Source organism: Acartia tonsa, chromosome 12 (assembly GCF_053477335.1).
Source record: "Acartia tonsa isolate MP-2025a chromosome 12, ASM5347733v1, whole genome shotgun sequence".
Lineage (NCBI taxonomy): Eukaryota > Metazoa > Arthropoda > Copepoda > Calanoida > Acartiidae > Acartia > Acartia tonsa.
The window spans coordinates 44,386,100-44,410,144 of record NC_137271.1 but is presented as its reverse complement, the minus strand read 5'-3'; the positions used below and the strand labels follow the sequence as shown (position 1 = coordinate 44,410,144).

General features: G+C 33.3%; 2 protein-coding genes across 3 annotated transcripts in view; one reads left to right on the top strand and one right to left on the bottom strand.

The window, feature by feature from the left end:
- LOC145334027 (gamma-aminobutyric acid receptor subunit beta-like) overlaps positions 1–24,045 on the bottom strand; it is a 31,785-nt gene that overhangs the window by 5,147 nt on the left and 2,593 nt on the right. Inside the window, exons 3-14 of the mRNA XM_080179304.1 lie at positions 19,092–19,202; positions 17,612–17,671; positions 17,155–17,189; positions 16,141–16,254; positions 15,706–15,781; positions 15,008–15,078; positions 14,598–14,659; positions 14,130–14,185; positions 11,437–11,484; positions 10,863–10,953; positions 9,878–9,977; positions 9,053–9,149 (exon numbers count right to left, since the gene is read on the bottom strand). Of these exons, the coding sequence (XP_080035430.1) occupies positions 9,053–9,149; positions 9,878–9,977; positions 10,863–10,953; positions 11,437–11,484; positions 14,130–14,185; positions 14,598–14,659; positions 15,008–15,078; positions 15,706–15,781; positions 16,141–16,254; positions 17,155–17,189; positions 17,612–17,671; positions 19,092–19,202 (921 nt within the window). The remainder of the gene's footprint in view (positions 1–9,052; positions 9,150–9,877; positions 9,978–10,862; positions 10,954–11,436; positions 11,485–14,129; positions 14,186–14,597; positions 14,660–15,007; positions 15,079–15,705; positions 15,782–16,140; positions 16,255–17,154; positions 17,190–17,611; positions 17,672–19,091; positions 19,203–24,045) is intronic.
- Positions 789–8,954, top strand: LOC145334281 (uncharacterized). Of its 2 annotated transcripts, XM_080179675.1 has the most exons (10): positions 789–864; positions 1,912–2,028; positions 2,619–2,641; positions 3,315–3,362; positions 4,445–4,507; positions 4,997–5,092; positions 5,259–5,302; positions 6,740–6,812; positions 7,772–7,846; positions 8,611–8,954. In XM_080179675.1, exons 1-10 carry the CDS (start codon positions 818–820, stop codon positions 8,706–8,708), a joined length of 684 nt encoding a protein of 227 aa, XP_080035801.1. In that variant the 5' UTR covers positions 789–817; the 3' UTR covers positions 8,709–8,954. The 2 variants fall into 2 exon arrangements, with proteins under 2 accessions (XP_080035801.1, XP_080035802.1); XM_080179676.1 differs by lacking the exon at positions 3,315–3,362.

The window sequence follows — 24,045 nt, the reverse complement described above, 5'->3', positions numbered from 1 at the left end:
ACTTTCTCCAAATTCTACTGCTATAAAACTTAACCGATTGGGTTCTCCATTTCAAGGAAGCTTTACATAGTTAGAGATGTGGTTTAAGTTTTATTATTTTTACATTTAAGTTTTGGGATGGTTTAAGCCTATTTTTTAAAATCTTCCCGGGACCTATGAGAAGCTATGTTAATAAGGAGAACCCGATCAGTTCAGCAGTTAGGTAATTCTTTCGGTACAGACACACAGACAAACAAACAAACATCATGTTACTTTATAATAAGGATTAGAATAAAAATGCCGGTTTAAATTGTTGACAAAGCCCCTTACAACAAACAATCTAATGCAATATAAAAGATAACACTAAAAAGCAACTCTATAATTTGTAAGTTGTCAGTATGTCCGTGCGTCTGTACGCACACAGAGAGAGGGAGGGGACAAAGGGCCGTTATTACACTAGTCCTCAAAGTATTATAATAACGTTGGCTTGACAACGTTGGATACTTTAATTTGAATGGTTGATTAATTTTGTTGAGTGTTCAAATGTTTCAATCACAAATTTTAATCTACAGAAGTGGCAATATTTTGTATCATCATTGGGGATGTACATCAATTTATCGTTCATTGTCTTATCCCTTGGTACATATACACAACTGTCATACTCTAAGTAGGATGTGCATAATATATCCCTGTTCTAACTGTACAATACTTGTATATTCTTTTTTTTGTCAAAAATGCAGCTTTTGACTATAATTGTCCTAGTTATTTTAACATAAAAGATAAGAAATAAAAAGGTTAAACAATCCTTTAGTAGAATTTTTTATATTAAGCAGAAAATATGCTAAAATTCGATATTTTTGTCGTTGCGATTGTTTGCCTTTTAAGGTATGTGTTTTTAAAGTATAGACTAATTTGACAGTCCTATCATGTAGACCAGTAATTTTTGTTTTTTTCTTTGTCAGTTAAGATTTCGAAAACTTTCAAATAATTAAACTTTAAAAGATACCAAACTCCTCCCTCATATCATGATTCCAACCACAAAAAAAAGCAGCTCATAGCAGGGAGTAAGGGAGGGGACAATGGGAAAGTAATTCAATTGAAGAGTTTTTGCTGAAAGGACATGAAATCCAGATTATTCAGAAAATTTCAAGAAAATTGTAAAGGGTATGTTGATCAAATTTAGAAAACTCTAAAGCAAGAAAAAAGTTCTAAGAAAAAAGCATTCATTTGAAAATTAGATTACCAGTACATCAGACTTACATAACCATTCTGTAATTGATTACTAGAAAAATCGTCCTGGAACTTGTTCACCCCATATTTTTAAATATTAAAATGCCACTATATATAAGAATTAAATTTAAGGGTTCTTAGATTGTTTATTACACAAATATGACAGTATAGTTTTTATCTATGAAATGATACTTTTGGAGAGAAAAAAATTGTTAAAACTAGCCATCTCATAACACATTTTTCTGTCTGCTATATTTAAAACTAACTTAGCTAGTTAGCGGCAATGATGTACTAGTCAATCAGATAATTTCTTGAACATTCCCTTTAAGCCAGTACCTAAAGTATGAGACTCAAAAAATTGAATATTTGATCCATTGTCCCCTCCCTTACTCCCCGAGCTTATAGTGCCTAATAAAAAAATGACGTCATACAATACAAATGACCAATGATAGGCCAGTATATCATTGTCATTTGTATTGCAGGGAGTCATTTTTTACTAGGCACTATAAGCTGTTTAACAAAAAAGGAAGGTAGTAAAAACTGATGATCAGATGATTACATTTTTCGCAATTTATGGCATTTTCTGTTCACAACTGCATGCATAGAGCCCATAGAGAAAAGTACTTTTGTGTATGGAACGACAGACAGAAATACAAATATATTATAAAGATGCAATGCTACTAATTTTTTCTTGAATTTTAGTTGTCGCCAAGTTGAGTGCACAGTCCCCCAACATCTGGATATTTATGACAGATGGGAGAACAAATATACTCTTGAGTCTGAAGTCAACAATCTGGCTGATTTAGATGCAGACAACAGGGAAAATATTTATCATAGATTCTTGTTGTCACATACCAAGTTAATTACCTTATTTGGGCGGGGCTCATAGTTATATTATGCATACCCTTAGAATCCTAATAAACTCTAGTTTTTGGAAATATAAGTACCATTTTTGTGCTATTTGTGGATTAGGAGCTACGTTGAAAAATGTGAGTAAGTTTGAAAAGTAAGTGAGTAAGTCAGTTGGAACATGTTACCACGTAGTTCCTATACTACACGTAGCACAGCAATGTTTTTTATATATCCAAAAATTAGAGTTTATGACGATTCTAACGGTATGCATACCATCTTTCTATTATTGACACAAGCAGCGCAATTTGAAAAATGTGCACATTTTTTGCATAACCTTTAATTCCAAAAATCTTTCAAAATAAGGCCTTTGAAAAACCGGTTTTTAAGGCATAATTTGTTATAATAATCATTTTTAAATATTTAAAACATAAATGCCCCAAAACAGGTTTTCCAAATATATAAAGCATTTTTTTTTTCTATGCATAATTAAGTTTTTAAAAAAGACATTTCTCTTGAAACACCCTGTATGAACTATGATAAATATTTTCTACTTTTAGAATAACAAAAATATGTTCCACAGGTTTTATTTTGTTAAAACTTACATAAAGAAGATGTATGTCTTTATGTTTGTACCAAACTATCTATCTATTTGCATTATAACAGAGATGTTTCTTATGTAATATTGAAAAAATTAAACATAAGGAAAGATTATAAACAGAAATTTAAGTAATTTTAAAACAACATTTTAATCAAAGTATTTTGCCAAGAATTAAAACTATTATAAAATGTCTTACAATTTCTACTTGACACGCTATAATAGCTTGCTATCAGCTTATACCAATAACGAAATTAATATGGGAAAAAATTACGAAAGCTATATGTGTTTTTCAGATGTCGTTGGAGGGCAACATATAGTAAAATGGACGACCTCTCCATTTGCCCCCCAAATATTATTTAAGATTTTTTTCACTGGCGTTATCCTCTTGGAAATATTTTTTTCAATTTTGAAAATTTTTATACCCCCCCCCCCCCCTCACTCCCCGACAGAAAAACTATTTTAGGTTAGGTTATGTTTTAGGCTAGGGAGCCGAGCACTGCGGCTAGGCAGGAAAGGGGGCCGAGCGTTGCTGCCAGAGTTCATAGTTCTGTCAGGGGGGGGGGGGGGGATAAAAATTTTAAAAATGGAAAAAATATTTCTAAGAGGATATTACCATTTCACTTAATGGTTATACCTTATACCTAGCTTGCTATAGGTACATGGATACTTTATGAGGACTACGACTACAACACCAGAAATCCATGTATGATTACCCATTTCAAGTGACAGGAATTTCCTGTTGAAATACATTGTTGAGGACTGAATGACCCCTTCCTCCCTCTCTTTTTTTTGGAAACTTTTAATAAGGAGATGTAGTGTTTTGATACTTTAGTTTGGGTTAAAATAGGTAATGCTGGTTACTTGGCAGACCCAAAGGGTTAGTGAATAGCAATTTAGGCCCCCCAGCAGAGGTTAGGCAAAATTATATACTACAACTCCCCCTTATTTTCAATTTATTTCAAAAATAAGAGTTGAAGTTATATTAGTGCTAAGGAGGCCACGCCAGGCTACAATTGAATCAAGACAAAAGTAAGTGCCGAGTCCTAGGACCTACATATGTATATTGGAAAACTAGACATGAAACAATGATGATTCTAGGCAAAACCAAAATATTTCAGCGGGGTCTTTTTGTTTTATTTCAATTTTTAAGTTCTGAAAATAATTGAAAAAATATGAAAATCTTTAATAAAAATCAAACAAAAAATAAAAAATAAAAATTTCACTAAAAGATACAAACAAATTATATAAATACTATAAGCTTTAAAAAATCATAATTTTCAAATTCAGGCCTTCCTTTTCAAGATTCATAGAAAAAAACCTAACAACAAATTCTAACATATTTTTGATCAACATAGCAATAAAACGTATTTTGCAAAATCTTTAACATCAAAAATAAATAGCACTTGCTAAAGACTTTTTTCATTTAAACTTTCACATAATTTAACTTTTAAGATAGTTTTTTTTAAAGAAAGGTTGTGTGATTTTTACTCATAATAAATTTGTCTTAAAATGCTGAATTATAAGCGACTGACATTGTAGGCTGTGATGGCTTGGAGCACTTAATACTAGTTTCCTTGGCCCAGGCCCTCGGCCCCTTGGGGCTTACAAAACTGGTTTTAATCTTTTTATGTTTTATTTATGTCTTGATTCTTTTGTAGCCTTGCTTGAGGCACTTAGTAGCTTAAGAGCAGCTTCTCTAATCCGGCTGATATTAATCGGTTTCGAAGACATAATAGTTATTTTTTTCAATTACATCAAACAAATTTAAATATATCTACTATTAAGATGGTGCTAATTTTTGGCTTTATGGCAATAGTGAATGTGTTGATCTTCCATATGCTTTCCAAGGTAATATCTAAAATGCTTTTGATCTTTCATTGTTTTGAGCTTCATTGGGGGTTGCTATTTTTCACAAAGAATTAAAGTTTTCATTTAATTATTTGGCATTTTCCCTCTTAGATCTGGTGTAAAAGCAATAAATGTATAAGTGTAGATATATAATCCAGATAACTACCTGGATCCAGTGTTAAGTACCTTTTTCATCAGCTAGCAAATTGTTTTCTGCTCTTTAGTAGCGACTAAACTGTGTTAATATTTGCGACGCTATTGGCTGATAATTAAAGACCCCATTGAAAGTCGGAAGGGTCCACGGGGTGGAGACATACAGTTATTTAACCCTATTGCTTTACTTTAATAAAAAAAAAAAAACTTTTGAAGAAAAAACCTATTCTTGTACTTATACCAGTTTAGGTTAGGTTAGGTTAGGAAGGTTAGAAGATCCCCGTAGGGGCAGTACCCGTTACTTTAAAAATTTAGTTTCAATGTTTTCTATCTAAGAAAGGGCATCAAGCTTGAGATTTGCTGGCGACAGAAATGATTGGCAGGCCAACAGAATCAACCTTTACTCACATCAAAATTTCATTGGGGAACAGGGAAGACGAAGAAAGACGCGCAGAAAAAAATTCTGCTGTCATAAAAATGAGGGATGAGGAGAGGAGGAGTGGGAAAGAAAACCCCTATAAAAGATATGGATAATCCCTCACTTTTATGACGTCACATGCTGATTTTTTGAGCGTTTTTCTTCGTCTTCTGGAACAGGAATTACTTACTGATGACACTCCTACTATTCAGCTTAATGATAAGGTTATTTTTTGCAATAGTGAAGCTACTCTATAACTTCTAATGTCCGTTTGTACGTTTAGGAAAAAAAGTGTTTTCTTTGCGGCTATCTATCATAGACGAATGGAATTTTGTAAGAAGATTTCAATTCTGTTCTGGCTGTAATGCTCTAGAGAACATAAAAACTTCTATAGGAGATATTTCTCAAGATAAAAGGCTAATTTATATGAAAATTTAGCTACTCTATAGTTATACATCACTTTTTCATAATAAAATTTTTTTACTCAGCTGCTAAATCTTGTATTTAGATTTGTATGAACATAGAGATTCTTATTGTACCACTTATTATTACCGTCTGTCGGTCCATTAAGCTCACTTTCCTTCCATTTGCTTGGCTGTCATCACAATTCATATATATATATATTACTAGCGGCTACGCCCCTAGAGGCCTCTAGGAGCACGAAAATTGTTTTTTTTTCAATATAAAAGTCTACTACTTTATAAAATAGGATGGAATTTTTGCTTCTTGTGGATAGCATCATCTTTGTTTAAAAATTTTTACAAACTGTTATAACAATAAGTGTATAAGTATTAAGTATAGATATATAATCCATATAACTTCCAGGATTCAGTGTCTGCTAGCAAATTACTTTAAGCTTTTTACTCTTTTGTAGCGACTTGGCTGTGTTAATATTTCAGACACATATATTCAAAGACCCACTGGAAAGTCGACACAGGGTCCACGTGTAGGGGACATCAGATCTATAATATAGATGTATATACAGACAACTACCTCCCTTCGTTTTTCAAAGACATCTTTCATCTGCTTCTAAATTATTTTCTGCTACTTGGCTGTATTAATTAAACGACACCTTTGGTTGATTTTCAATGACCCAATAGGAAGGTTGCACAAGGTGGTTGCGATGGGAACAAAGTTATTTAACCCTTTCTCCCTCTAGTGTTTTACTAAAGTAAATATAACATATTTTCTCGTATTCATTCGAATCCGGTGGATAGGAACCGGTTCTCATCCATACGAAAAAACTATGTCTAGCATCGTATTATATACAGCTTTCTACGAATATAAAAATGTACAATCAAAAGATTAAAACCAGTTTTTTTAGCCGGTGCCTCCGGCACCTCGGGGCTAAAAAAACTAGTTTTAATCTTTTAATTGTACATTCTATATCCGCGGAAAGCCGTTTATAATAGGATGCGAGAAATAACTATTCTCGTATTCATTCGAATCCGGTGGACAGGAACCGGTTCTCATCAATACGAAAAAACTATGTCTAGCATCGTATTATAAACCGCTTTCTACGAATGTAGAAATGTACAATCATAAGATTAAAACCAGTTTTTTAGCCCCGAGGTGCCGAAGGCACGGGCTAATAATTGTACATTCTATATCCGCGAAAAGCGGTTTATAATACGATGAAAGAAATAACTATTTGTTGGCAGGTAAATTCTATAATTGTTTCTGGGTGTAAGAGCTGGACTTTGTATGCAGATGCTAATTTCAATGATGGACAAGGTAATAACTCACTATGGTTGGGCAGGATATCCGGCCGGATACCGGATATTGAAATCATCCGGATACAAGATATCCAGATGATTTATAATGCCGGATATCCGGTAATTTGCTGGATATCGAACGTTGGCCAGATATCCGGCCAGATACCAGATATACAATATCTGGCCAAAAAAGTATCCGGCTCAACCCTATAACTTACCTTCCAGGGATCTTATAGGATAAGACAATGAATGAACACCCCAAATTATGGTAAAAAAATTCCACTCCTGCAGATAAAATTATTGGTAGAGAAATTTGGACACTGCTAATTTGTATCAACCAATCAGGACTTTTAAAAAGTTACCAGTGTTTTAAGAGAGAATGTGCTCATAAAAAAAACTTTGGGAACCAGTGTAATTCTTATCATAATTGCACTCTATGAATATGTCTTTAATGTTGTTCTGTTCCCATTGCTAGTATACTTCACAAATCATTTGGCTTCATCTATCTAAGACTTGGAACAAGATTGTGTTTTTAGTAATAGTTTAGACAGACAGTTAATTAATTTATATTAACACTAGCGGCTACGCCCCTAGAGGCCTCTAGTGGCACTTTAAATGTTTGTTTAAAAAAATACGTTACCTATCTATGTTATGTTCAAGTCTCTACACGTAAAGAAAAAATTGATATTTTGTTATTTCCTTTGGGAGGGTGGTGGTAACCTCCCCCAAAATAGTTATAAACCTTCACGAGACCTATGAGAAGCTACCCTGTTAAGGAGAACCCGATCGGTTCGGCAGTTAGCGAGACCCTTTGGTACAAACAATCAGACAGACAAAGAGACAGACACACAGACAAACATACAGACACATAGACAAACACACATCCTGTTACTTTATCATAAGGATTAATATTTGATAGCATTAGTAGGACATGTAAATTGAATATTTTGTTCACTTTCTATCCATTTTAATCATTAGGATGTTTGTGTGTTGGCCCTAGCGATGAATCTTCATGTCTTCCTGGATTATACACTAGCGCCATTTCATTGGCAGGTATGTGCATTTGAAAATTTTGGTTAAATCCTAGGATCCAATAAGTGGGCAATCTGAACTCTATAAATTGATATACTTGGATATTGCAGCAGATTTTCATGTACTCTGATAAAGTGATGATCGCAGTTGGCTAAAATAATTATACCCCATTTTACCCAATTCCCTTCCCTCCTACTGGATGAACGACCTGACCAATAATAAAGTTCTATATCAGCAAGCGAAATTGGAGATACATTTTCCCCTGTCAATATATCCACGTATATCCTATATCAATTACTTTGCCCCTCATAGAGTTTCTAGTCATTCTTGCAGACATAGATGATTGGCACAATAATATTGTTATTGATTGATTTAAATTTATAATGTCGTCGTTTATTTAGCAACGTGTAGAATGCAAAGCATGTAGTCTTTGTTGTTTAAAATTGTTTGAGATATTTTGTTACTTAATGCTTTAGTCATCCATAATACAAAGTAGAACGATGTCTGTCTGTTTGTTTGTTTGTAGCGAAGGATCTTGCTAACCGCTGAACCGATCGGGTTCTTCTTTACATCGCATGACGGGCAGACAAGGGAAATGTAGAGTATATGTGCTACTTAAGGTTGGACCGGATACCCGGCCATTTTCACTATCCGGCCGGATACCGGATATCCGGCGTTGGCCAGATATTCTGCTGGATACCAGATATACGTTATTAGAAATCAGCCGGATATCTGAATATCCAAAAAAGTATCCGGCCCAACCCTAACTAAATATTACTTTCTAGGTATGGGAGAGTCAGTGAGTAGCTTGAGACTTGGTTGTTATTGTGACAAAGAAGCCTCCCCGGAAAAGAATAATAGAAAATCGCATTCAGAACTTTGAGAGTCAAATGAAGTTATTTGCTTTTATATTTTTTGTTTATTATCATTTTTAAAGATGAAATATAGTTCTTCATTTAGATTTATTTATGGCTTGATAATTTTTTTATTGTTTAGATGCAAAATTAAATTAAAGTGTAAAGAAGAGGTTAATTGTGTATGTCGTCTTTATGCATTGACTTTTATAAATGCCTTTTTGTCTATTTATTTTTATTAAATTGATCAACTAAAATAAAATAAAATGTGGAAAAATAAAATAATATGTAACTTATTCACAGGAATAACAAAAACATAACACATTTTTTAGAATTCTTACTGACAAAAGAACAAATGAAAAAAGTAACTTACTGTAAAATTGGAAACTTCAAAGTAGAAAGTGATAAGTCCGACAACAATGAGAACTTTCTGCTGTAGAAATACTCCAAATATGTGGTACTCTACATTCCTAAACAGATGATAGTAGGATTGGGCCGGATATCCGACTATTTTCAATATCCGCACGGATACCGGATATCAGGCTGATTTATAATGCTGAATATCCGGTAATTTGCCAGATATCCGGCCCAACCCTAAAAGATTGATTGTTAATTACATAATTTCTTTTTTTAAGTTTTGTTACTGTTGAACGTAGTCTTACTTGTCGCTTTTGCGTTTGGTTTTTTTACTAATTAGGGGGGGGGGTGTACGACCTAAGAAAAGAGAGAACCCTCATTTTTTTTCTTTTTCTTAAAATTAAATTTTGATATGGAGGGTCGACTTTATATAAAAGTGTAGGCAAAACCAAAATAAATTATAGTTTTATCCTATAATATAAAGTAAAAAGCTTTTTTCGTCTGTAGAGAAGGATCTCGCTAACCGCTGAACCGAAATGGTTCTTCTTTACAGTAAAGACTCTTTTAGGCTCTAAAATGGTTTTAGGCTATTTATTTTTTTAAAAATAAGTCTGGGTATTGTTTTAGGCTATTTTTCTGCACTTCAAATATAGAGCCCCTAGATGCTTGGGGCGCAGCCTCTAGTATCTTTTGATTTAATAAATAAATAGTAGTAATTACAGTTCATGGTCAGATATCTAGCCGGATACCGGATATCCAGCATTAGAAATCAGCCAGATATCCAGTATCCGATATCCGGCCAAAAAAGTATCCGATGCAACCGTATATGGAATATCCATACCTCCTGAAGACAACTCTGACTTCAGCCCTGCTCTCAGCATAACCATCCACAATAAACAACTTCTCTTGCTGAATTTCATACTCTAGTAGCTCTCTTTTACCTTAAAAAACAAGTAAGTTAGGTTGTGCAAAAATTCCGAAAATGTGTGAGTTAAAAGGCTTCAAAGCAGTAGTAGAAAGATAATTTTCACTAAATATTTTTCACTAATATTTTTGTCTATAGTTCTTTTCAATAAGGAATACACATATTTAGTGAATATTATCGTTCTACTAAAGTTTTAAGCCTTAAAACTCAGACCTTTACAGAATTTTAGCACAACCTACCTCCCCATTACTACAAGTAGAAGCTACGCCCCAGCATATAGGGGCTCCCAATTAAAAGGAAAAAGACAGAAAAATTAGCCTTTGTCCTTTAAAAAGGAGAACCCAATCAGTTTAGTACTTATATCTTAATCTAAAGACAAAACAAGGATGATAAAGCGAAGCTCTGAAACGGTGGGACAAACGGACATTAACACTTGTATAGTGTCAGAACTGAATAATCAGAATGTAAATGTATAATAGTCGATGCAAAATTGTAAGTAAATTTGTTGAAAAACTGCTTGATACAGGATAATGTTTATGGACATACTTACATTTTTAGGACTTGATTATAGAATGCTTTGCTTATAGCATTGTACTTTGTTGTACAAGGAATCAGTATCACAAAAATCAGATCAATCAGATAATTTTATCACATAAAAATTTGTTGTTAAAAAAATTTCAAATCAATATGTTTAGAATGGACGCATGGACATTCTGGTAAGGATTGTAAGGATTGTAGAGTTGCAATGCTTTCTAAATCGTACATATCTACTACAGGAATCACCATGCAAACGATAAGGGCAATTCTAACATGTCTAAATTAACGAAAAGAGCTATCTGTTCCAGACGGACGGACGTACGGACTGACCCTAATTATAGAAAAGCTTGGCTTTTAAAAATACCTAAATATTCTACCCCAGTACCATCACCATCCTTCAGCATAATCATAAATTCTTTGGTAAATCCTTGCAGGGCGAAAAACATTGAGCACATCTGCAAAAATAAGTATCTTGATTGTGTCGTACTAAAGATATTGAAATAGGTTTCTATCCTAAAAATAAATTATATTGGAGACTATATAAGAAAAGTCGTGCGATTAAAGGTAAGTTTCAGGTAAGGGAGGTAATCAATTGCATAACCTTTGTCCGGAAGTTTAAACTGTGCATGGTAATGAGTTGCTCCACATGAAGTGCTTAGGCCTTACCCCCTCTATACCCTCTTTCATGTCAAATGCCTTATAAACAGCTTATCGCTGATATAAATTATACAATTATAAGATTAAGACCAGTTTTTTTATCCCCGAGATGCCGAAGGCATGGGCTAAAAAAATGATTTGAATATTATGATTGTACATTTTTATATTTGTAGAAATCTGGATATAATACGATGCTATACATGCTTTTTCAGTATGGCTTAGAACCGGCTCTAATCCACCGGATATTAATCGGATTCAAAGCGATACTGGAAAAATCTTACCTGTGTGTCAAAAGGGTAGTACAGCAAATCAAACTCACAAGAATAATCCTAAATAATAAGAACTTATTTTTTTTTTTAAGGCTAAAATCTTTCCTCTTTTTAATCGGATTCAAATCAGATCTATGTATCAGAACATTAATTGTTATATCAGTTCATATAAAGTAGTAAAGTATTTTGTTTAAATCTTAAGATCTCGGAATTTACTGGTCTGAATGGGGTATTCCTAAATTCGTGAATAAATGATGACCTATCGGTCCATCATTTATTCCCTCGGGTAAAAAGTATTCATTCCTAAACAAAAAACTGGATAGGAATATCATTCTCATTTAAACAAAAACTCATTTTTATGCTAAAATGTGGTTTAATTTTTGTTTTTAAATTTCATTTATTTCCCTGGTACCATTTTTCTTTCTTTTAGTAATTAATAAAAATTCTAAAATTTTCCAAAAAAAATTAAAAATCATCTAAAAATGATACCAGGGATATAAATGATGATACCGGGGAAATAAATGAATATTTACATCCACTATTTAAGGGGTCGTTTATATGGGAATGCAGGGAGTAAGGGAGGGGAAAATGGATCGAATATTCAATCTTTAGGAGTCTCAGACTTTGGGGACTGGCTTAAAGGGAATGTGCAAGAATTTAGCAGTTTCTGACTGCGTTTGGGGACTTGCGCAATAAATGCCGTTAATCGCTATGTTAGTTTTGAATATATATACTATATTTCACTCCATTCATCCCCACCTCCTTTTTTAAAGTAGACAAGAAAGGGAAATGGAGAAGGGAGGTGGGGGAAATAAACAGGATAAAAAGGGGCAGGAAGGCGTGCAGTTCATATACTTGCCCATCCAGCTACACGCCTGCCTGCCCCTTTTTTCCGTGTTCACATCACTTGCCCCCAAATCTCTTTTCTCTTTCCCTGTCATCTGTAGAGTTCCAGGGAGATATTTCTAGTAATTAATTACAGAATGGTTATGTCAGTCTGTAATACTGGTAATCTTATTTTCAAATGATTGCTTTTTTTCTTGGAACTTTTTTCTTAGTTTATGGTTTTCTAGATTTAATCAACAATCACTTTACAATTTCCACCATATTTTCGGGATTATTCTGGTTTTCATGGCCTTTCTTCAAAAACTCTTAAATTGAATTAATTGCCCATTGTCCCCTCCCTTACTCCCTGATGGGAATGGGTTTTTCTGCTCAAGAAAACTAATTAAGACATTTCAAAAGAAATTAAAATGATAATCACAAAGAAGCTGTATCAACTTTTTTGCTTTTTATTTAAGATAGCTAGCCGGTTCTTTCAGTAAGTAGTAGATGTAAAATTTTTCATAGAATTCAGATATGCAATCGGTTTTTTTGTAGACCTCTTATTTTTTAAGTAATTTAAGTTTTTTTAAAAAATAATTAAGTCGGTTTTAAGGTACTAAAACGCAACAAAATAAAAGAAGAAAATAGCCAGTATGAACAAAAATAGTAAGATCTTTAATTTGACACCTTACTTTTAAAATTCTGTTGAGTAATTGTTGAAAAAATCTATTTTTTTAACCTCGGTTTAATCAAAACATTAAACCTAAATATTTTCTCATACAGACATAAAAAATATGGGTTCATATATACCATTAGAATGAGAAAAATAATATGAATCCATTCTAAGCCAAATTGAAAAAGTTTAAAAAAATTGTAATAAAAAATAGAAAAAATAAAAAGTTTATTTTAAGAATTGTAACTACTAAACTAGCCAATCACAAATCGCAAAAATTGACGAATCGGGAAGCTTAACCTATAAAATTAACCTATAGAATTGCCAGAAAAAAAGGAGAACGTTCATACAATACATACAATAGATACTACAATAAATATAGTGATATTAAAGAACATGTAAAGAATGAAAAATTATGAACAAATATGCATCAGTCTGTTTATAAACTTCAAAACAATGCAGTTAAAAATACATTATTGTTTCTTGTGTTTAAAAAATATCTGCTACATTGCATTGTCTTTTGTTTAGGTTTTGTTCAGGTTTGGTTCAAGCTAACCCTTTAAAGCCGAAAATTATGATTCTTAAAATAAACTTATTTTTTTATTATAGTTTTATAAAACTTTTTCAATTTTGCTTAGAATAGATTCGTAATATTTTTCTGATTCTAAAGGTATATATGAACCCATGTTTTTTATGTCTGTTTGAGAAAATATTTGGGTCTAAAGTTTTCATTAAACCGAGGTTAAAAAAATAGATTTTTTCAATAATTACTCAACAGAATTTTAAAAGTAAGGTGTCAAATTAAAGATCTTACTATTTTTGTTCATACTGGCCATTTTCTTCTTTTATTTTGTTTCGTTTTAGTACCTTAAAACCGACTTAATTATTTTTTTAAAAAACTTAAATTACTTAAAAAATAAGAGGTCTACAAAAAAACCGATTGCATATCTGAATTCTATGAAAACTTTTACATCTACTACTTACTGAAAGAACCGGCTAGCTATCTTAAATAAAAAGCAAAAAAGTTGATACACCTTCTTTTCCAAAATATGTAGAAATAACAAATAGAAATAGAAATACAGAGAAAATAAGTAAAAATATAAATTCTTATGGACAATAAATAAACCTTCCCTCAAATGAAATAAAAATATTAGATGTTACTAAATTTAACCTGTATTGCGCTCTCTATGAAAATTTTTGACAATACCTGAAAATATTCTCTTCTAAGAACAACTGCGTTTGCATCACCTTTAAATCCATAATCTAAATGAAAATTTTAGCATTTTAACCCGCCATAAAATAAGATAAGGGATAAGACAAATTACCCCTCTTATAGATTGGATTTTTCGTTGAAAAATTAAAACACTGCTAGTTTGCCAAAAGCAACCTTATTAAATAAAAGTGAAGAAAGTTTTTATGTCAACGAATGAAAGAACATGTTTTTGAAAATTTGGAGTTTTCCCTTCCTTCCCGGGTAAAACTGAAGAGCCATTATTAGCTAGTGTTTTCATAATATACTTGCAAGTAAGGCTTTAGCTAGCTGTTCATAATAGCCATAGCAAAGTATTTAGTTCTGCTGAAATCCTAGATCCAAACCTTAAAAATTCGCCAATAAAGATTTATTTTCTTTTTTTCCTAGTTATTGATATAGTTGTCCCAATAAAATGAAACTTACATTCTCTTGTTGTGGAAATATCATTGTAGGTTGCATTTTCCTCAAGTAAAATTGTTGATACACTTAAACAAAACAAAAAACATCTCTTTAAATTCTGCCCCTGGCATATAGAAAGCATCCCTAAAATGGAGAACTAAATCGATTCAAACGTTGTGAGATCTTAACAAACAGACCAAAAAAGTCTTTCTACTTCATATTATTTATAAGATAAAGCAACATGAATAAAAAATAAATGAAGTTCATTTTATATCTTTAGATTTTTATCAAGAATTTTCTCGTTAATTGATTGATTTTAAAGATTTGTGCATTGCTTAGTTAAAATATTTTTTTCTAAACATTACTATTCGAGATTTGAATGTTTCATCATATTTACCATTTATGTGTGCGTTTGTGTGTGAATTTTGATTTACCTGAGTTCGTCAATGATAGTTTCAAATGGTCCCAGCGCATTCACAAAAGCAAGCTTGGGCGTCCACATTTTCTAAATTAAACAAGGATGAAAACACCCATAAACATAAATCAAAATACTAAAAATGAAATATTTTTTCAACTATGATTGCTAATTCTAATTGCCAAAGATCGCTCATTGAAAATTAGTAAAGATGAATGTTTATCAAGATGGACCATTTTAAACTGTTTCTCTCAATCATTGTTTGTTGTAAAATCTGCTTTATCAATTTTAAATAATATGGGTCTAAATTCTGATTTTCTTAATGATTTTCTTGAGTTTCTATTAAAACAAAAAAATAATATCTCATACTTCAAATGTACATGATTTATATTCCTTAATTCGTAATTTATCTATTACAAACATTTAAAAATACATAAATTCATAGTTTGTTTCATGTTTAACTCGAAATAAATTATATAAAAACAAAAACAAAATAATCAATTCAATGTACATCTTTAGCAAAATTGCTTGAAATGTAACTAATTCAGTCGTAAGACTTTGCTTCTAACACCTACTGTACCAAATCGTCATAGGAACCACCATTCCATTTATATGACAAAAGGATAATATGTTCATATCGGAATAGGAAAGTATATAATTTAATTTTAGGAAAACTTCGCGGCTACCTAACAAAATAGGCCAGACAGACAAATTTACCTTTAATTCTTGTAGTTGAATACCATTCAGCATAGAATTATCATTCAAATCTTTAAAGCTCAACCTTCCATCATACCTTCAATAAAACATCAGAATTTAGTAGGGTTGGGTCGGATATCCGGCCATTTTCAATATCCTGCCGGATACTGGATATTAAAACTATCCGGTTATCAGGCCAGATATCATTTAATTTGCCGTGTATCCGGCGTTGGCCAGATATCTGACCAGATACAGGATATCCATCATTAAAAATCAGCCGGATATCCGGTATACAGGCAAAAAAAATATCCGGCCCAACCCTAGAATTTAGTATTATCCGTGTGTAATTGGATGCTCTAACACCCAAGGATATTAGGTTAAGTAACATCCATCAGACAACCAAACCCGGGAGACGAGCGGATGCGCTATGTGTTGAGCAGGTTATGAAAATGTTACCATCTAAGATTAATATAGAAGTCACAGGTAAATCTGAGATCTCTTGTCAGAATAACAGGGAAAGCAAGGATAGAAATATTCAAGTAAATTTCTACTGCGCGTTCTCCAGATGACCTAATAATAATAATTTATTAATAGCTATGTTGATTAATGACTACTACCAAATTACTATTTAACACGTGGATAACTATAACTTTAACGCATTGTGTTATAATTTTTATATGATTTTTCAGTATGGCTGAGAACCAGTTCTAATCATGCGGATATTTATCAGTTTAAATACTATAGTGAATTTTAAAAAAATATGATAATCTAAAAGTTTTACATAAAATATGTGTACACTTTTAACTGTAATTTTCTAAGCTTTAATTAATTAAAGCTAAATTACTACTATATCATATACTTTAGAATTTAATTATCTACATAAGAAATAAATATGAAATAAGTGGATAAAATGTTTCCCCAAGCTGGCTAATCACTGATATTCTCCATCCCATCCTCCTTATGACTCTAACACATCAACTCTCTTGACCATGGAGGAATGTATTGACCAATATACATATAAGGATTTTATTGACAACAAAAATTCCCCCTGCCACAATATCCACTTATTATATATCCATTACATCAGGATTCGGACACTTGCACAAAAATTTGCAAAATGGCGAAAATGATTAAAGTCCCTTAATAGGTTATGACGTCATTCGATAAAATAACCAATGAGAGGCCAGTATAAATATTACCATTGGTCAATTACAGTGTCTCTCAATGGCTATTCTATCGTATGACGTCATACTCTGTTGAGGGACTTTAATCATCTTCCAAAATGGCGTCGTGAGCCTTTTGAAGATTGGTATAGACTCAAAATGACTTTAGATTAATATTATTGGTAGAAAAGTTCGGACTCTCAAAACACTAACGTTTCATCCCTGTTTTGTCCCGTCCTTGTCATTTGTGAGATCTTAGAGGGCAAACAGGAGACAGCTATAAGATGAAAACCAAATTAAAGTTTACCTAGGACCAAGATGACCGGAATAGTTTGGAGGGACCTAAAAACAGAAATAAATATTTTTAAGTAAAATACCATTACATAAAAAGTATATGTGAACCTTTTTATCTTGATTTATATGTCTGGTTTTTTATTATATTACGTTTTACAATTGCTCAGTGCAAGGGTTCAGTGGTCATAAAAAAAATAAAAAGGCTTGAGATAGAAGGATATAATAAAAGAAAAGAATTAAAGGAAAACTTGTAACCTTTACAAAAAAAAATATATTTCTTTTGTAGCATGGCCGATGGACCAAGTAAGTTGTATGCTGGATGCCCAATTTGGAAATTGGTATCTTGATAAAAAAAATCAGTAATCTAACTTAGATAGCAGCCTATAAAATTACACTTCCCCTTAGCTTTACATACTGTTGGACTGACAAAGTTAATTATATAGAGTAGCCTCTCTACTATAAAAACTTACCGTAAGATAGTTACAATTAGCTTCGTCGGATTCATCTGTACAGTCAATCTTAGAATTACACTGAAAATTAATTACTTTTTATAAAAACATTTTAATTTTCAAAAGTTTCGCTGATTTAATTAGAAATCGTCCAAGCTTTTCTATAGTTAGGGTCGGTCCGTCCGTCCGTCTGAGACGGATAGCTTTTTCGTTAATTTATTCATGTTAGAATTGTCCGTACGTAAATTTTAATCATGTTGATTTTTCTACTTTTTTAACAACAAATTTTTATGTGATCTAATTATCCGATTGATCTGATTTTTGGCATATTGATTCTCGAGACAACAAAGTACAATATTAAAAGCAAAGCACCTCTATAATCATAATCAAGTCCTAAAAATGTAAGTATGTTTATAAATAAACATTATCTTGTATCAAGCAATTTTTCAACAAATTTACTTACAATTTTTCTTCGACTCTTATACATTTATATCCTGACACTATACAAGTGTTAATGTCCGTTTGTCCTACCGTTTCAGTGCTTCGCTTTTATGGATATTGTCACCCTTGTTTTTTTTAAATAGGACAAGTTAGAAAAATAAACTAAATATTTTGAAAATTTATTCTATAAATAATTGAAATTTATATGAAAAGATATATTATGCTTGTAATATATTACAAAATAGAAAATAAAGTTAAATTTAAACAAGGATGAAAACATCCACATAAAAAAAAATTCAGTAGAACTTTTGCTACGGCAAAAAAAGCTACAAATACACAACAATAAGGAGAAATGCTTGTTTCATTAATTTACAATACATTGTGTTTGCATTTCTTAATTAATGTTGACTTAGAAAATTCATGCAAATAATTTATCTTTATTTAATTAAATAATTTGTAACTTAGCCCTGGGTAGGAAAGATATTATTCTAAGAGGTGGGTGTTAGACCCCTCACGTTTAAAAAAATTGAAAAACCTATCTGCCCTAACTGAAAACAAAAACGTAGACATCCTACATCTTTTATTTCAAAATGTATTCAAATTAGTAGACTGTCTTAAATAGCAGCCTAGAAAATAACATTTTTCCTATATACCGTTACAAACGGACGAACAAGCAGGCTAAGTATTTATATATATTTAGAGCAGCCCAGGTACTGAAAACTGTACATTTAACACTTCAACGTCATGTCCAACAACCAAGGATAACTAAAGGGATCAATATCTCTTATTTTCCGTCCAAACACCCGGGGTATTAAGTTAAGTAACACCTGACAGACAACCAATTCTTTGATTGCAAGATCTGTAATTCCTAACTGTGCATGGTAATGCGTTGCGCCTGTTTTGCGACAATACTTTTTCCCTCTTTCTTTTATTTTTGCGTATCTGGCATAACGCCTTTAGTTATGACGTGGTATTCAGCCTAGATTGGAACCCTTCACCTTACCGACAACGATCGAATGCGCTTCGCGTTAAGCCAGGGTCATGTGTTAAAAATGTGTACCTTATTTGCCAGTGGTATGCACTGTCCCGTGGTACAGGTAAAATATTCCTCAGGACAGGAGGTCAGGGTCAACTCTACGTCAGATCCATTCGACAGCACACAGATATCAGACTAGATGGATAGATAGATAGATAGATAGATAGATAAATAGATAGATAGATAGATAGATAGATAGATAGATAGATATATAGATAGATAGATAGATAGATAGATAGATAGATAGATAGATAGATAGATAGATAGATAGATTGATATAAGATAAGATAAGATAAGATTTATTTTCCTCAAAGGTACAACATATTTTATTAGATATATATTATAAATTATGTTACTATGCTTGATTTGTTTGATTCATCTGGTTTGTTGTGTTTGGTGCAGGTTAGATAATAATATACATAATAACAATTATTAAGTACCTAGCATGGAATTGGCCGAACTTCATCTCCACCTAGTTACCAGGCCAGTTTAAATTGAATGGAGACAATATTTTACAATAAAAATTCCATGCAACATTGTACCAGATAGTTGGCATAACCCTTTAAGGGTTGTGGAGCCACTGGTGTACTTTGACGCTTGCCAAGCCGATACAATGTTATATGTGCAAATAAATAATAATCTTAACAATGAAACAATATCTTGCTGTGTATTTCAGACATCCTCCTACTATCAGTTGCAACTTCTCCAAGCGTGAATTCGGAACAATTAAGGAACCAAAACCTCCATAAGGAGTCGCTATTCCCGTTGAGATCCCTTTTCAGCTCCAAATAGACAGTTTCCTTTATATCAAATTATTTTCATTATAGAGTGGAGTTTTGTCCGGGTTTTAAGGACATCTCCACACCAATAATTACAGGATAACGGCAAATTTCGCGATAACACTTGGTCCAATCCAAAAAATCCAAAAAAAAACCAAAGAAAAGTCCAAAAAAGGACAAGAATACCCTAATAATAATCATATCGTGTACTTAAGTGAACAAGGTGTAATGGTTGGTTTCGATTCCTACGGAATCTGATTTTTATTTTTGAGAATGGATATAAAAAATCCTAAGAATAGGTCATATGCGATTCCTACGGAATCTGATTTTGGTATTTTGATAATGGGAGTGTGTCCCTAAATATGTATGGTTCGATTCCTCCGGAATCTGATTTTTGTGTTTTGAGAACTGGTCACAGCATGGCTGTGAATGGGGCAACAAAATGGGAGAGGAAGAGGGGGGGGGGGAGGGGGTTTTAAGGGAAGGCGAAAACGTATCATTAATCCATTGATTCCACCCCTTTTTGAAGGTAAAAGGGTGAAAGTGGGTCATGTTAAAAAAGACTGTGGCGTGCTATTGCGCGCGTAATTTGGTTATAGCTTTGCTTTAGTGAGGTTTAAATCTTACTATTGTTTAGACACGAAATGTTCGGAGAGGAAGAATACCAACAAATGTGGCAGCCGCTACGCAATAGATTGACAATAACATATGAACGACTTCTCAATATAGTTAATGGTGACAATGTCAGTGACGAAGTACGTCGTGAGGTAGCCCGTCTTCTATACCAACAGGGTTATTTAGAAACCGAGTTGGCCCTCACACTATACAACCCAAACAAGGACATGGAGTTTCATGAAGCTAAATTGGGTGAAATTGCTGAGCGGATAACTGCTCAAGAGGGGGCCTGTCTCCAGCTATAGTTCCAGAAGTTGGCCATTTCCGGTTTGAACCAGTTACGGTCAAGTTCTCTACGACTTTATATACAAGATATCCGCAAAAATATCCGCAAAAACACCCGCGGAAATGTCCACATGATGTTCACAAAAATCAACAAAAATCAACAATGAATCAACAGAAAAAAACTGCAAAAAGTTACTGATATGGCTATTGAAATATAAAATTGTTTTTGAAGAATAATACAGTTTAGTTTTATCCAAAAAAGTAAAAGTATTAAAATATCATAAATTATCATAAATTCATTGATTTGTTTAATAAATCCTAGATATCTTGCTATGAACTTTTATTTTTTATGAAGGATGTATAGAGTAATAGGATGTCTGTTAATATTTCGCTATGGATTAATTTTCATTAGCATAAAAAAAAGTGAAGTGAGAAACTGGTTAAAATAAGGGAGATGGGTCAGGGAATTCAACAGGTTAGGGGGAGGAGGGGGGGAAAAAACTAGAAGGGGAGTGGTGGGTGGTTTGTGCGCGGCCGTGACTTCCAGCTAGACAGACGGAGCGGCGCCTATCGTTTGGTATATACTGGGGGGGAGAAAAATAGGGGGAGGGGGGAAGAGTGGGAGACAATTGGTTGTAAAGCATAGGGGGAATACGCGGGAAATCGGAAGTAGGGAAAGTTATTTATTAATTAATAAGTTAAATTAAGATTGAATAATGTATGGTATTAAGACACAAGGGGGGTATAAATATGGGGGTGGGTAGGGTCAAAGTTCAATTGTCTCAGAAATGTCAGATCAAGAAGAGGAAGTTGGACAAGGCCAAGGTGCTTTACCGGATGGGGCGCCGGAAGTTCCGGAGGAGGCTGGAGGAGAAGAAGATGTTCCCCTCCAAGACCAGGTGCAGGAGCTCATCGCCATGTTGAACTCAAGCGATGAAATCGATGATCCTGCACCCGTGCACGGCGTCCAGCAGCTGCTGAACCTCGCGGCAGTGCCTGATCTACTCCCATTTCCGGGGGTAGACAGGCGCTGTCTGGACCTCTGGTTTATGGTCAAGAGGAGGTTAATGGGCGTCGTGTACGAGGGCGACAGACTTATGTGGAGGAGATTCCGCCAAGATGCCATCGATGAGGAGATCCTCCGCATGATGTACTCCAACTATGGGTTAGTCGTGAGGCTAATTTCAGTAATGCCCACGTACGCCCGCTCCTTCCAGGCCAACATGGATTCCATCGCCACCATGGACCGCTTGGTCACCGTCCAGCAGGACCTTGTGGAGGAGCTCCTCCAACAGGAACCCGACGACGTCGATGACTCCAGCGACTACGACGAGTAGATGGCTATGCCCACTACATGAGCTTAACCAGTCCAGTCAGCGATAGTCATATATTAAACAAAATTTTCGATATCTAAATTTGAATAAATAAATATATTTTTGGTCAAAATTATGAAAAAACTTTGTTATTTTTTTATTAGATAAAATAGAGGTAGAGGTTGCGCGATTCGTTAGTTGCTTGATAAAAAATATATAATATAATAGAAGAAGTCAAAGTCAAAATATAAAATGTAAAATGAATAAAGTGGATAAGAAACAAACTATGCTAAAGCTACTCTATACATAGGTATGTATGTCGGTTCCTACGGAACCTACTCGTTGAGATTTGAGGTTAAAGAAATGCTGTTTTATTATTTTTTTGGTATAGAAATTAAGTGCTTACAAAAAGTCGAGGGCTAAAGATACGAATAGAAACTTAGTTAGAACAAAAAATTGTTAAATAGAGGAAGAGAAAAAATAAAGTATTTGCTTTTTTTTAAGAAAGTAAGTAATAAGTAAGTAAAATATCTTTCTTGAGAATAATTTTATTATCAATCAGTTTAATTTCAAAAATAAAATATTTGCTTTTTTAAAATATTTGCTTTTTTAAAACTCAATCTTGTTTAGGTAATAAGTAAAACATTTTTTCTTAAAAATATTTTTATTATCAATTAGTTTAATTTCAAGTGGAAGGTTGTTGAATATAGTTGGGAAAGAGTTAAGAGGGGCGTGCAGGAGAAAGTTTCTATTGGTGCCCGGTTCGTAAGCAAAGTTGTTCCTGTTCCTAGTGCCATACGTATGTCTGTCTTGAACAAAATTCCAGGTGTTTTCGAAAATTTTGGGAAAATTGCCTAATTTATAGGCGTGCATAAATTTACAAACATTGAATTCAATTAACAGGTTAAATGGAAGTATGCCATTAGATTTAAAGAATTCAGCTGTGTGAGCTCTGCTAGGTAAATTTTCGATTATTCTAATGGCTTGCTTCTGCAACTTAATGATTGGTGCTAACAGATACATAGGACAGGCAGTGAACAGGAGACAACAATATTCGATATTCGACTTAATATAAGAAGAATAGAGTAGCTTTAAGTGTTTCTTGTCCAACAAATGACGCATTACTTTCATACTATAAATTATTTTAGAGACTTTGCTATAGACTTTTTCAAGATGATAAGAAAACTTCATTTTCTCGTCCAATTGAATTCCCAAGTGTTTGATACTACCCTCATTGGTACCGCTCACAAGATCCAACTTAGTGATTTTTGACTCATCATTTTCGTTATGATTATTCATGTTTACATAGACTTCAAAGTTGGTCTTAGCGGCGAGCTCAGCGGGGGTGAGTATCTCACGGGGGGAGGAAAAGACCATACATTTGGTCTTGCGGGGGTGAATAAGAAGTTTATTGGCATTGTACCATTGGGTCAGTCTGGGGACAAGCTCCTTTGCAAGGTTGATCAATTGTATAATATTCTGCTTTTCAATGAAGCCCACTGCGTCATCAGCAAAGAGATTGATTAGGATCTCTTCACTGCATGAAACAAGGTCATTGATAAAAATCAAAAAAAGAATTGGTCCCAGGACTGACCCCTGAAGTACGCCAATGATAATGAATTCAATTGTGGAGGAGAAAAGGCCCTTAAAATATACACGCTGTTTCCTATTTGCATAATAACTACGGAACCAATCAAGTGCAACCCCCCTTATCCCTGAATTCTCCAGTTTGCTAAAAAGGATGTCCCTATTTATCATGTCGAAACACTTCCTTATGTCCAAAAATATGGCCATACAGGAAGTGTCTCGACTGAGTGCTTGGGTGATCAATGTGCTTAAGTTCAATACATTGTGAAAGGTTGAGATTCCTTTCATGAAGCCAAACTGGCGGTTGCTAAAAAAAGACCGATCTTCCAAGAACTTAACCAGCGTTTCACAGACATATTTTTCAATGGGCTTGGAAAAGTTGTCAATGAGTGAAATTCC

Excerpts from the sequence above, each read along its gene's own strand:
- LOC145334281 (XM_080179675.1), top strand. The coding sequence starts at position 818 with ATGCTAAAATTCGATATTTTTGTCGTTGCGATTGTTTGCCTTTTAAG. Across the intron at positions 2,029-2,618 it reads GATTTAGATGCAGACAACAG|AATAACAAAAATATGTTCCA; the intron begins GGAAAATATTTA and ends TTCTACTTTTAG. Across the intron at positions 2,642-3,314 it reads AACAAAAATATGTTCCACAG|GTACATGGATACTTTATGAG; the intron begins GTTTTATTTTGT and ends AGCTTGCTATAG.